Source organism: Chelon labrosus (assembly GCF_963514085.1).
Source record: "Chelon labrosus genome assembly, chromosome: 5".
Taxonomy (NCBI): Eukaryota; Metazoa; Chordata; class Actinopteri; order Mugiliformes; family Mugilidae; genus Chelon; species Chelon labrosus.
The window spans coordinates 11,339,286-11,353,787 of NC_140341.1; the positions used below are offsets into that span (position 1 = coordinate 11,339,286).

Sequence of the window (14,502 nt, forward strand, 5' to 3'; positions counted from 1 at the left end):
CGGTTTGACCTTAATCACAGCTGAACGGAAAGGTCTTTTCCAACATGCCTCATTAACGCTCAGATCTGAACATTTTCTACCATTACACTCTTAAGTGTTGTTTTAATTTCGCCATCCGAGAAGATTTTCAGCACTCTAAATCGATACCAGCCTCCAGCTCTGGCAGAGTCAAAAGCCCAGCGAGGGAAAGGGGGGGAGGGAAAAAAAAAATACGTAAATCTCTGGTTTTGTGGAATATTTAGCAACATTGGCTCCAGACCTTGTTCTATTCTTTGGTTTTACTTGTGTCCAGGGGAATGTTTCTCATGTCAGCACACTTTTTTTTTTGCCTGTTGCTGAGCACTCAGTGTGCTTGTGGGTTTGGGTCACGGCACCGTAGCTCAAGCTCATTTCTACTTTTACCAGTGTTGGGCAGGAAAGGCGGCACTTGTGCGGTGGGGCCAGCTACATGAGCTCGGGCTTGGATTTTTGGCTCAGTGGGGTAAAGCCAGAGTTGAGAGAGTTAAAGTTGACTCCACGGGCCCACCATAAATACATCGTAATAGTCATGGTGCTCGATGTTCCTGCATATACCAACTCCTTAGTGAGTTGAGGCAGCACGGGGAGGAGATGAACAGACAGTTGGCCCAGAGGGTGTCTTTACTTATCTAAATGTCTGTGTAATCAACCATGCAATGACAGGCATTTGACCATGTTTTGTTACTGTGTTTGTGTTGTATGGGTGCATGTTATGACTGGATCTGACTTTCAGGATGGGAGGGCCCTCCATTGGGCCCATTTAAGGAGAGGTAACATTTCAAGTATTCCATCTCCTCTTTGGTTTATTGTCCCAGGACTTGAAAATGTGTAGCCTGATATTTTAACCATAGCTTTGCTTCGCTCGCTGTCTGAAGCAGTGCCAGGGGTCAGTTGAGGATAATTGTAGAGTATGCCCATCTCAGACAAAGAATGCAGTGAAAGAAATAAAGTGACCACAATGTGACCAGTGGGGGTGAAGATATGCAATATTAGACACCTTAAGAGTCTAATATTGTTTTTTTCTTTGTTGTTTTTTTTTTTTTTTTTGTCCAGAGTGCTTACATCAGGCTCTACATGAAAGGATTAGCGTCTGCTGGATGGGTACAGCATATTTAGCAGGATTATGTGCAGGCACAAGTCAGCGTAACATTCCTCCAACATCATTATCTCTGCGTGTCCTGGGACTGACTGTTAGGGGGGGCTTTCAGTGCAATCATACGGCTCTTTGCAGTTGAATGACACTCGTGCCTGATGATATTAAACCTGATGATATTAAATACCCTATTTGGCTTAATCCCATTGGCCGCGGTTTAAGTTTGGAGACCATTTGTGGCACTGACATTTCAACATCATAGGTCCGTTATGGTATAGACTGCTTACAATTGGCATTCATGTGGAATTAAGATGTGAAAACAAATACTGTGAAAGTAACTTGTGGCCTGGAGTGCAATCAGTGGTTAGGTTTAGACCGGGTTATGTAAATATTAGAGATCATGGGAAAATTTACTGTGTTCACACTGTAGTCACCGGATTGCATTGTCGTTAATTTAATGTCTTTGAAGTGCTCATGTGACCCGTGTTATGTGGCAGTATCGGTGTAATTAAATGAGTTGTCCTATTCCTATCCTATTCTCTTGTCAGTGTGGACAATTCCATTATCATGTCTAATACCACGACACATCAAAGAGAAGAACATCTCATCTGTGTCATAATGCATAAGGAGTGACACCAGTACTGTCATGCAGCCGGTGGGGGTTGATTCATGGCCTGCAGGGACTCACAGTGACCTATAGAGCACAGCAAAGTGCCGCTAAGGGACAAGCAAGGCTGTTAGCAAGTACTTGATACACTGAGAGGTCAGCCCTCTCCTGCAATTTGCTAATAAGCACGTTTGACATTTAAATATAGAAATAGCTACTCCTTTAATTATTCCAGCCCATGCTGAAACCATGTGTGCTTACATGAAAACCCTCTTAAGCAGCCCAATGGGAAGTGCAGACTCACAAACAAGCTAGCTGGGATTACAACTGGAAAAGTCACAACACCAGGAAGGGAACGGCTGCTTTGGCGGCTGAGCATTTGTTTGAAATGTATGACATGCACGTGTATTTATAGAGCGAAACGTCTTTTGCATTACACTCACACATCTGCGCGAATCATGCTCGCATATCTAAACTTTGTGCAACATGAAAACGAGTGACACAGTGTGGGAGGAGAAAACTGTCCCTCCACTCCCACGTCCTCTTGAGTTGCTTCGGGGAAATAGTTGTCGGTTTCTGTCACCCGACCTCATGTTTCATAGCAACCAAGTGTCTCCAAAATACTCCACCACCCCACAGATTCCGCAGGTATTCTCGAGTAAAGGGCTTGGCAGTGAGAGGAGGGGACAGTTTCAGGGTGTGAAAAGAGGATGGCGACTGAAGCAGTGTGCCGTGAGTTTTGCACTCGCATGGCCGGTTGGGTGGGACTTGCGCAAAGCTCTGATGTCATCCTTCCCTGTTTGGCTTTTGTCCCCACCCTAACCCGGCCCACAGGTAGCTTTGCTGCTGTCACTCAACTCCTGTCAGACAGCCTTCCCCCCCACACACACACATGTGTATTTGTGTGTGTGTGTTTTGCACTGGCTCTCTTCTTATTTGCTAAACACATGCTCCTCCCTGTCCACTTGTATTCTCTGGTGATATGAACTTTGGAAGCAATCAGTTGAAGGCTGTGTCCGTGCCAGAGAATTCTTCAGTGATTATTCTTTGCCTCTGAAGGTGGACAGCCCTCATCCCTGCTTTGTTCTTTATCCAGGACAACCTAAACGTCTTCCTCAAAGCCTGTGGGAAGCTTGGACTAAAGGAAGCGCAGCTCTTTCACCCCGGAGACCTGCAAGACTTGTCCACCAGAGTCACAGTCAAGTAAGTGTTGATCTTGTAAAGCACTGCTACTAACAGTTTGACACACATCCTTGGCGTTCAAAAGGATGAGATCGTGTTTTAAACGGAGACAAACACATGTTGTTGACTCTTCACGTCCTCTCAGCCCGTTGACGCCTGAATTAAAAAAGCTCGGAAAGGATGAAGGTTTGAAAACAACTTCCACACATCAGAGAGCACATGCCCCCTCATGTGAGGCATGATTCAGGCTGCTGTTAAAAAAGGTCGGAGCTATTTTCAGTGTGCATGTCTCCTTCAGTTGGCACACACCTGCTGAAGTGATGTGTTCCTTTAAAATGTGACAGTGGGAACAACCGATGAAAACATAGAAGCTTGTCTGATGTCTGTATAAGAAACATCAAATCAAATTCATACCATTTTGTTGCAAATTTAGCACAAAAACATGAGTCATGAATGTGACCAATTGCAATTTCCTATCTATATTTGACTGGTGCAGGTTATAGATTTAAAAGAAATTTCTGTCTGACACTTTAATTAGAAAGAAGTCTAGTTATCGCATGACATTTGTATAGTGTTTATTAGTTTTATCAGTTGTTAACTACTGTGTCAGTTGCACACCTACCAGAGAAGCATGTTTTGGTATGTTGAACAACCTGTTCATTTTTTACACAGGTGTGCTTTCAGGAGAGAGCGAGGAGGAGCTCAGTACATCCACTGTGACTCTCTCTCTCTCTCTCTCTCTCTCTCTGTGTGCTGTGCAAGCATAAACAGAAGTGCTTTCACAGCAATACCTGCAGGTTGTTAAACTAAACGTAGATAGGCTCTTAATAGTAAACACTGCAATTTTCAGTTGCTAAAATTCTCCACGGGGATATAATTGAGGTGTGAACAGCGAAGGTGGATACCGCTGTTGCTTCTGTTCTTTCTCGCCACCGCGTCTCACTTAATGTTGTTCTGCTGTTAGGCCGTTGGGTATTGCTTTGAGAAGCTGCCACAATCCCTAAGAGCAATTTTCCCATGATCCACCCAAGCCTGCCAGTCATTCTTTACACTAACGCTAACAATGGTGTCGAAACCACACTCGTCACAGAGGCAGATGCAGTGCACATAAACTGGAATATGGACTCTAAACAAATACGCCTGCTTTTTTTTTTTTTTTTTTTATCAAGACACACCCTTTCTCACCCCAGCAGAAGATATGCAGTCTTAAGTTATTGTTCACCGAATGCCTGATTCAGTATCGTAAATATAAAGATAATTCTGTGATGGACCTTGTGCCCTTTTGTATTCCGAACATTTCCCCTCTTGCGTAATTTTATCGCCGTGATACAGGTAGTAAGCTATTGGTTTCAATATAGTGTCTGTGGAAAATTATTGTCACATTTAAGCCCTGACGACTAACCAAAACCTTTACACTGTTTTGTGTATACAATAGCCCCGCCTCTACGTCCATCTGCACGTGTCGGGGGGGGGGGGGGGAGGGGGGGTCAGACTACTCCTGCCGTCCTATTTTTAGCATCTTGGGGTCACTTTGGCAAGCAGGGTTGATTGGAATGGGATCAGGACTCACAGTAGAGAGCTTTTAATAGTTTAGCCTCCTCCCAGCACATTCTCCCCCCTGCATGCGGTCTCCAGAGTACACCTGTGTGTTTATATGCTTCTTGTGAAAGTTTGAGTCTGGCAATCAGTCTTATTATTGCCGCTAAAGCTTATGCAGGGTGTTCAGGTGAAGAAAGTAATAGCTTTGTGACTTCAGCTTGTGTTATCGCATGTGGGTATGGTTAATAAATCAGCCTGCCTGCTGGTGTGGTTCTTGACTCGACTCAATTGAATAGCAGTCATTTGTTTCCCTAAATTTTTTACGAGATTTTACTCAGGATGAAACACGCTCAGCCGTTTGCATCGGTGGGCACAGTTGTTTGCAGTACTTACAGCTCAAACAAAGAGCAATTAAACACAAAGACAGACGAGAGGAGCAAATCCCAAATAAGGCTGCAAACAAGCAGCCAATGGCTTTTATTGCCGTGCTGCTTATCAGGGCCTAGGCAAATGAGCCACAGAGAGCACAAAGAGAGAGAAAGTTGTCTCTATCAGCTGTCTTTGCCCGTGGTGTTTGTCCAACCTCCACTCCCTTAAACCCTGTCTGACAGGTGCTTCGCTCAGCTTCACTGTTGTCTGTTTCAGCAGCAGTACGCTGGTCATTCTGCTGGTGCTGTGCGTTGCTCTACAGAAGGAATACAGACCCCCATGTGTAGAGCAACAACCTGCCATTTAAGTGTAATCCTTTTCTTGTTTTTCAGCTTTGATCTTGTGTTTTTTTTTGTTTTTTTTTTACTGGTGTGCGTGCGTTGGTGTTGTTTTGTAGCCGCACTAACCTGTATGAAAGGTGGAACGCCATGAAAGTGTGACTCACTGGTATTTGAATAAAAGCTGAAGCTATTATTTATCAGTCAGCCAGTGAATGCATTATTAATCAGCATTTTTAAGCATTGTCTGGCTTTTTATAGCCCAAACATGTGTGTGTGTAATGTGTGTTTTTAAAAGCTGATTGATTAGTCTAGGGCATGGGTGTCAAACTCATTGTAGTTCAGGCGCCACATACAGCACAATTTGATCTCAATGGGGCCGGACCAGTAACACAGTAGCGTATTAACCTATAAATAATGACAACTCCAAATGTTTCCTTTTGTTTTAGTGCAAAGAAGAACAAGTACGTTATGACACTTGTTGTTCACATTGAATGAATTTAATGAGCAACAGGACATTTCTTAAGAATAAGAAGTGCAATTTCTGTTCAGTTCTAGGCCTTAGTGTTGTGTTATGTCCGTAACTCTTACTAAAACAGTGTAAACCCTAGGAATAACAGTAACTTTTATTAAAAAATTGCAGTTAATATCTTCAATGTAATTTTGCACTTTGCAAAATTCATCCCGCGGGCCAGATTGGACCATCTGGCGGGCCGGTTTTGGCCCCCGGGCCGTATGTTTGACACCCCTGGTCTAGGGCTTAAAATATAGTTGTTAACAAGAGTGTCTCTCAACGTGAAACTGGGGATCAGATATTGACCGAAGCAACGTGCGCTGGGAACACAGTTTAATTCATTCTAGACTGCGATATGACCGCCATAAAAGCTTATTGAATGTCTGCTCTGACCTTTGAGCTTTGCTGTTGTTGTAGTAGTACTGGCCTCGCCGCCACTTACGGCGCTGTATTGCCTTGCCTTGTGAAACATTTTCCCAGATAAAAGCCTTTATCTGTTACAAGCACGTCCAGTATCAAAACTGTATTATAGCATGACAAACTGTTGTGACAGAGATAGAGAGTGATAAGGGGGCGCAGTGTGCTGCTGCATGATGTCTTATGTAAGATCTCCACACACATTATCCACGTGTTGGACCATAACCGAGAGCAGCCACCATTAAAGCACACATTGAACGCCGCATCCGGACTGCATCTGATTCATCGGTCGAGACTGTGATACGCACCTATTTTAGTCGGTTTCTAAAGGCTGCCCAGGAAATGAAGGCTGCAGATGAATCATCTCGGGTGGAGCAGGAACACAACTCTGAAGTTGGCGCAATGGCTGTAACATAACAGACTCTTTCATTAGTGACAACAAATGTCAAATGATCACGCTTGACCTTTATTTAATGATTTTACAATCGCCATTTATCACAGACTTTTAAGCAGGACATCTGGTGAAGCCTGTGTGGATGCGCATCTTACTGTATTACAAGACACAGTGCTGTTACACTATAGTGGTTAAGGAACGAGTATGAGAGCTACATTAACCCCTGTCTTATCTTCCTCAAACCTTTCTGTCTAACACAGTTTAAGAAGAAAGATGCATGTCTAATGTGGCAGTGAAGAGCTTATATACTTTAGATGTAGATGCTCGACAAGCAGCGGTGGAAAGTAAGACATTTACTCATGTACTACACTCAAGTTACACTTTACCTGATGATGTCTTGTCCTCTTACTGCCCTAAACCTTACTGACCTGCATCCAAATCTGCAGCTCTAGCAGATTTAGCTCGCTATTTAGCCGCCTAACCCTCAACTTTCTTGCTTTGATTTACTCTCACTGCCTCATAGAGTCATTTGCTCAGTACCAGACAGCTGATTCACACAATTAGGAGGCTAGCTGGTGGACACAGTGGAGCATTTCACAGCTTTCTCTCTGGATTTGGTAGAGTCCACAAACAGAGATAAGACAGCTTTACTTACATGCATTATTAAGAATTTGATGCCAAAGGAATGTCAGCGTTGCTTCTTAATTTTGTGGACAAACTAACAATATATGTTTTTGTTCTGTGACCTCTAGTAGCTGACAGAACAGATCCCCCACAGAGAGAGGTCCAAAGTCTCATTTGTTTCCGCTGTTTGATTAAGCAAATTATTGACAAGGTTTGACTGCTCTCCCAACCCGAGAAAATGAAACTGCACTGAGACTGGCAGGTACATCAAAATTTATTGTTGTTAAAAGAATGTGAACTGCTCCTCTGAACAATAGATAAGAGGAGTGGCCTTGTGGTGTGATTACATGATTGGCATTATGCAATAGCATCGTTGGCTGCATATCAAACCAAATGTTTGAATTACTTGAAAGAATGCGTTGTTTCGTAGCCAACTTTGTACCGTCTGCACAGGTTGTTATCAGAATTGATTCAGCACCATTGTATATTGCACCTCGTCTCGCACGTGTCCTGTTATTCAAGTCGCTTAAGATCAACCGTGAAAAGTCTTTATGTTCATAAGTGAGGGTGAAGGAAACAAATGCAGTTCTCTGTGTGTTAGCATTTCGGGTGTGGTTCCCTGAGCTGGCACTGCACGCTCTGGTTTCATGGTTTAATATATGGCACTGCCATCACTTCTTGTCCCAGCGTTGTGTGAGCTGTGGGCAGATTGTGAAATCAAATGATGCTGAGCGTTCAATAAAGTTTCTTCATCGCGGACACAGCCACAGCTGTAAAAGGGCAACACAAGGGTTATATTTATGCTCTGTAGTTGACTTGGAGAGAGAAATGCCAGCCTCACCCTGTTTCCTCCCTCACAGAGGCTGTAGTGTCTGATGCGTGTGACACAATGATGTCCGACGCTGTCTCAGCCACAGCTGATTCCTCTATTCAAACTCTCCTTGTGTCTGAGCTTTTCATTGCTGCTGGGATTGTCTGTGTGCAAGTTTAGACCCAAAGCTTCTCACCATAATTAAAGAACATAGTTGAAGGATGTCACATTTTGGATTGTGGCAGAGGAAGTGATCTTCGTTACGGAGGTACGCTTCAGCAAACCCATTCATTTAAGGCTTTGGTTGTTGCTGATGTAATCATATGAAAAGAAGCAGAGCTGCTTTCATGTTGTTGTTGGCTGTACTGTATTTTTAAGGTCAATCCATACATGTGTCCTGCTCACTTGCGGAGTTTGTTGATCTTGCTGTGTATCTTAACTTATCATGCTGCCTAAAAGAGAGGGAAGTGATTTAATTAGTCTCTGTTAGCAAGTTATTTGTCTAAAATTTGAATAGTTGCTAATGTTTGTTCAGTTCGTGAATATTTCTTTCTGCCTGTTTGCCTCTGGTTTGTATTGGCAGAACACACTATTCACCTCCTTCGAGCCAAATCCAAATCGTTGAAAGTTTGGTGTCAGGTTAGACATGAAGTGTGAGCGTCTTACTAGGGCAGATTTGGTTGTGTTGTCTCACCTCTCACTCTGTGACTAAAGAGTATAAGTCTGTGAATGCATGCTGAGGTTGAGGCTTATGGCTGAAAGTAATGGCTAGTGGAAGATGAATTTTTCAAGCTGCCAGCTACCTGCTGTATAGCACGTATATCTAATCAGTCATTTTACGAGCCCTGAGACATCCCTTCTCTTATTATTTTTTACCTGCAACATAAGGAAACAAACTAAAAAACAAATACACATACTGAGTTTTCAGCCTCATCGTTGCTTGCATGTAGTTATGACACAGAAACACAAAAGGCTTCCCTCTCCCCTAGGCACATAAAACAATCTCATTGTGTTTGGATATTTAAACTGATAATACTACTTCAGAGAATCTGTCCCTAGCTTGTATTTCCAATCATATGAGCGCTCAGCTGATCCTAACAGACTACAGCAAAGTCCCGAGGCTCAGAAAGCCTTAAAATACCCCTTTTTATCTTCTCCTCTGTTCAGCTATTACCGCTAGCCATAAATGAGCATTACGAGAAGTGTATATAACTCCTTATTCTCTGTAGCTGGATAACATTATATAATTTTAGACCTTGTGACTGTGTTCCAAACCGCACAAGGGAGGGCCTTTGTTTTCTCCCGCCTCTTTTATTGGACCCATAAATTTGTGCGATGCCAAATTGGTAAATGTCCATTTGAGATTTCAGCTTTGGTGAGTTATCATGTTGGAAACCCCTGGTGTGAGATGACGCATGCCCGTGGGAAAGCTGTTCTGCTTCTCATCCAGTTAAAGGCTGTCAGTGGTGGAAGAAGTGTTCACATCTTTCACATAGGTATGCTATAAATATCAGTATTTTTTTACAATACGATATACTGGATCAGCTCAGTTCATTATTTGGCCGTCGTGTCCACAACTTTGCGGTTTTGGTTCGCTCTAGATGTTCTTACAGCATGTTTCCAGCCACAGCAGGCAGTTATTTTCTACCAACAAAGCTCTGAAAAGCCACTGAACAGTATCTACTTAGGACCAAACAGTCACACACAGTTCGCAGCGAGCAGCTAAAGAGCTGGATCTGTCCCTCGGGTGTCGGTAGAGACCAAAATCTGATCTAATGGACGGAGAGAATACTGGATTATATTTACCAGGTGCCCACAAAACATGACTCTAAATTAGTTATGTTGCTCATCCACTGCTGTATGTGTAAATAAAGTAACTTCTGCAATAACTTACTAGTTTACTCCATTTGTTCCAGGAGGAAAAAAAACTTAAGTTCTGCTATACACTGTTATTTTAATAAAACCTCTCAAATCTCATACCTTTAGAACAACAGTAGTTCTCATAGACATTAAAAATTTGATAAGAGCCCTGAAAAACTCTCAAGCTTCATGTCTGCAGAGCATAAGTTATAACCTACACAGGAGGCCCACGCCATTGCAAGCATTAACATTTGTGCCCTCTGTGTGTCATCGTGCATCGTTCTGCAATCGCGGCTCATGTTTTTTAGTTGGAGCTAATAAATGCTGTCGCTTTCACTGAAATCCCTTCCACTGTGGACGATGTGCACATCCGTCGAACCGACTGAGGAAGAGGGAGGGTGAATTGTCTGTGTTTTTCCGGCCCCTGAGAGATGTAAACAAGAAAATGCATTTAAGACCGTTTCTCCACGATGTGTGGTTACATTTCAGGGGAAGTGCACATCAAACCACAATGTACAGTATGTCCAATGCAGGACCATAAATCTGGCTTTAAGCTTATAAACAACCATAGCTAATGAACTTGCCCTAAAATCTTAGTTACACATCCTTGTTTTGTTTCCTCCCCCAGAACGGTCCAAAAGAACTTGTCTGATTGATAGGTAGTCATCTGAGGTGCCTCGCCATACGTGCATCACAGTCTCAGCAGGTTTATTGCTTATATTGCGTGCTCGCAGGAGAACGAGCCTGTAAGTAAACCAAGAAGTGCTCGTGGGTACAGAAAGAGAGAGAGAGAGAAAGGCATGTGTGGCTATTGTGTTACCACATGATAGCAGGAATGTGTAGCATGCACAGGGGATGTAAAGCAGACTGTAAATCTTTCCTCCGTCACCATTAAGGTTACTCAATGCACTGTGGCTCTGAATCACTGTTTACTGACATCTGTAGATAGGCATTACGGCCCTCTAAGGCGACAAGTACACAATGTACATACGACAGCGCTAATATTACCCTCGCACGTCGACTCCATGAGTTTCGCAGGAGCTGACATTTTCCTGGAAAAGTGATTTAACGACAGCCAGGTCAGCTGTCAACTCCCAGAAACATGACTGTAATTCTCCGTGACCTTTGGTAGCTGTGTGGAGCTTTGTTTCTGCCACAGCGGAGCCTTGTCCGCAGCTAAATTAGCAGTTATTACATGTATCGTTATTTAAAATCAAATAAGAACCACTTTGTGTCCGGCAAAGTGGCTCAAAATGCTCTTGCAATTTCTCGATTATGGGATTGGTTCAAAATTAGGCAGCACAGATGTGTTTAAAATCCCAGCGCTTTTCATCATGGCTTTTCAGTTTGTTTTTCCCTTTTGTGTTGTTGTTGTTTGAGAGGGAGTGAAGTGCTGGCAGTGGTCTGGATTGTGCTCTCAGTTTCCAGCTCTTTCACTGCCCAACGCTCGGACCCAACAGCGATGCCCTCTGTTCTTTTATTGTTATTTTTCTCTCTCTCACACACATGCACCTCTGTTTTCTGCTCCTTTTCGCACAGGCATCAGGAGACCAACAGGAGGCTGAAAAATGTGAGTGTCCTCTGATAAGATAACATTTGTTGGCCCGTGATTCAGTAATAATTTTATGACTTTATGGCTAATAAAGTCAATCAGTGAAGTTTGCTTTAATGCTTAAATTTGATTTAATCTTACTAAACGTTTAGCATATTGTGTGGCAGCGAATGTGATGTTATACTACGTTTAGCTTTACTCTAAATAGTCTGTTCATTTTATGGAAATGTGAGTCTAAATTAAATAAGAGATAATAATAAAGATGACAAGACCCAGGATTACAAGGATACCTGATGTAATGGTAGTCCATGTCAAAAAAAAAGTGCTGCAATGTATTTGTATCTGCCAAAAATAATTAATAACACGATGCCTTAGTCATTTTGGTGACTGTTATTTTGTCACCAATCATTAAACCCAAAGTGCTGGCACGTCAGTTTGAATCTGATGTTGTGATGTTTAGTGCTTTATATTCACCTGTCCGAACTAATAATGCACGCACACAAATAAACAGCAGACTATTCTGGATGAGCCTGGAAACAAGAGCGTGGCGCTGTGTGATGTGTGATATGAGCCGTAGTCTGAGCAGGGCTACAACTATCAGAACAATCACCTGCTTTAGCGCTGCACAGTACATTGATCACTGAGGGCAAAGGTAGAGAGATAACCTGATGTATTGTGTCTGTGTCTGTTTTCCTTCTCTCCAGGTGTTGATCACCATTTTTTGGCTGGGAAGAAGAGCTCAGTGTGACCGTTCCTATGATGGACCTCACTTAAATTTCAAAGCATTTGAAGGATTATTGGGCACAGCGCTATACAAGGTACATTCCTAGGACTGGGTAATTATCCCATTAGGCTGTCATGACACAAACGCCTAATTTTCTTAAGGAAACCAGAAACGGCTCGACTGAAATCCTCTTTTACAGCCACTGCACAGGACATTTCTGTATCCTCCCCGGTATGTAGACTATGTGCCGGAGAATGACTGCGATAGGCCGAGGGGGCCGCAGTTTGCCGGCCACTAAAACCAAAGCTACATTAAGTCATAAATGACCTGAACCCTTGACTCAGCTATTTTAATCTTGTTTACAGCACGGCGCATAGTTTGCACGTGAAAATAGCTTCTTTATTTCTTGAAGGTCCCCGTTACCTCCGCCCCCCTGCTTGCACCAGTGTTGAATTTGGCACTTTGGTTTCACATAGATTTATAGATGGTGTGCGAGGCCTCTATAATTCAACTACAACAGATTTTCAGTAACAGCAGTTGGTTACAGCAGCACGTTTTGTACGTTGAGCCATATAATCTAAGTTCGGTGGTGCAGGGTTAGCCTTTGCGGACTGGTATTGTCTGTTGGGATTCAGAAGATTACAGATCTTTCTTTTTAAAGTGGCTGGCAAGTTTTTGCTTGTTTACAGCCAGTCTGGTTGAAGTGGGCTTGTTTTAAAGCCGTTGTTTTCACGCACTAAACACAACCATCAAGAGCGTGTGGATCATGGCAGTTTGTCAAAGAAGACAGCTGAGAGAAAACAATGAGACTTTTCCCTTTAAGTTGCACCATGCGTCAGCGCTTACAGACGCCATAGGAGCGTAATGTTTACAGTAACTGAGTCTGCAATGAATGGAAGACCAGATGACTTCACAATCTACCTGGGAGATCTCACCGCACACGCACAGCAGACATTAATGTTGTAATCAGTGTCCTATTATCTGAATGTGTTACTCTTTGTGTGTGTGTGTGTGTGTGTGTGAACAGACTCTGCAGGAATCGTCCAGCCAGAAAGGTAGCAACGTCAGAGACAGCGGTTTTGGAGATAGCTGGTACTCTGAGCGAGAGGACTTTTATCATCTGAGTGGAGGAGGAGGAGGAGGAGGAGAAGGAGGAGGACACAGGAGGGACGACTCCCTTGACAGCTTGGACTCTTTGGGCTCCCGACCCCACAGCGTCTCATCTGAAGCCACACTCAAAGGCAGCAGCGAGGGTAGGAGATGTCACGCTGTGAACTCTCTTTTAGATATTCTCTCACACTTATTTCTGCGTCCTGCTGCTCTCCTTTGACTCTTTATCTCACTGAAACTGACTTCACGGTATTTGGGAGCCCACAGTATATTATTTCTCTTACTTTGTGAATATTTTTTATGTTATTTCAGGAGGCCTCTCACACTTAGCAGTAGATTATCACTGGTTCGTGTAGACTTTCTCAAATTGTGTCTCTGCATAAATATTTATAATCCACTTCATCTCTTCAGAACTTCAAATATTTGAGGAGGGATTGAACGTTGCTTCGGAGCCTGATAGTTAACTCCCATGTGTGAAAACAAACACTTGTTGCCATCTAGTGGCGTGCTTTTGAAGGTGAATATTTTCAGTAAAAACACGCCAAGAAAGGAGAGACGTATCAGTGTTACAGCCCATCTCTGATTATGTAGTATGCTTCAGAGAGAGAGAAGTGCTGGCCAGTGATCTCTTGCCAGTTCTTCCCTCCGACACAGAGGTCAGTTAGACATTCCACAGCCGTCCACACCAGCTTGTAAATGAGGAGGCCTTCTTTTCCCATCCTGCACCCCTCTGTTATTCCTCCACAGTTACGCCAGAACAAAAGACACACTCTCTTTTTTCTCTAGTCCCTTGCCTTTATTGTTTCCGTTCCCATTTTCTTCCTCTACCCCGTCTTTACACCTTCTTGTCCCCCGTGTCCTCTTTCGTGGTCCAGGTTGTTGCAGTGACACTGAGGCAGACTCCGTCTTCAGGATGGCTGACAACAAGGACTCTCTGAGTTACCGCCGGTCGGTAGTCATCACACCCAAAGCCAGCACCCAGTTTAACCAGTTCCTGCCCACTAAAGACAAACCTTCAGGCTACGTGCCTGCCCCACTAAGGAAGAAAAGGGCCGAACGCAATGAGGACAACCGGCGCAGCTGGGCCAGCACCACAAACGAGGATGAAAGCGTACTCACCAGGTACCGTAACACACATAGCTCAGTTTGAATGTGCTGGTTTTTCATCTCAGCTACTTGTTGAAGAGAAATATTCCTCTTATAGTGACGTAGAGGTGCATGGTTTTACACCTAAATTCCCGGTTTGTGCAGCAAGTGACATTTATGTGGTGGCTGTTTTTGCCTTTCTCCTCTCTCATCACTGTGTTGTCTGTGAATGGTCAACGGTGTTGTGTCTCATTTTTGCTACGG

General features: G+C 43.4%; 1 protein-coding gene across 8 annotated transcripts in view; it reads left to right on the top strand.

Moving 5' to 3' along the window:
• Positions 1 to 14,502, top strand: part of lmo7a (LIM domain 7a) — a 45,925-nt gene that overhangs the window by 11,175 nt on the left and 20,248 nt on the right. For all 8 annotated transcript variants that reach the window (XM_084545112.1, XM_084545109.1, XM_084545110.1 and 5 more), the window contains 5 exons: positions 2,815 to 2,921; positions 11,306 to 11,336; positions 12,023 to 12,136; positions 13,070 to 13,295; positions 14,028 to 14,274. In XM_084545112.1, coding sequence (XP_084401238.1) covers positions 2,815 to 2,921; positions 11,306 to 11,336; positions 12,023 to 12,136; positions 13,070 to 13,295; positions 14,028 to 14,274 — 725 coding nt within the window. The remainder of the gene's footprint in view (positions 1 to 2,814; positions 2,922 to 11,305; positions 11,337 to 12,022; positions 12,137 to 13,069; positions 13,296 to 14,027; positions 14,275 to 14,502) is intronic.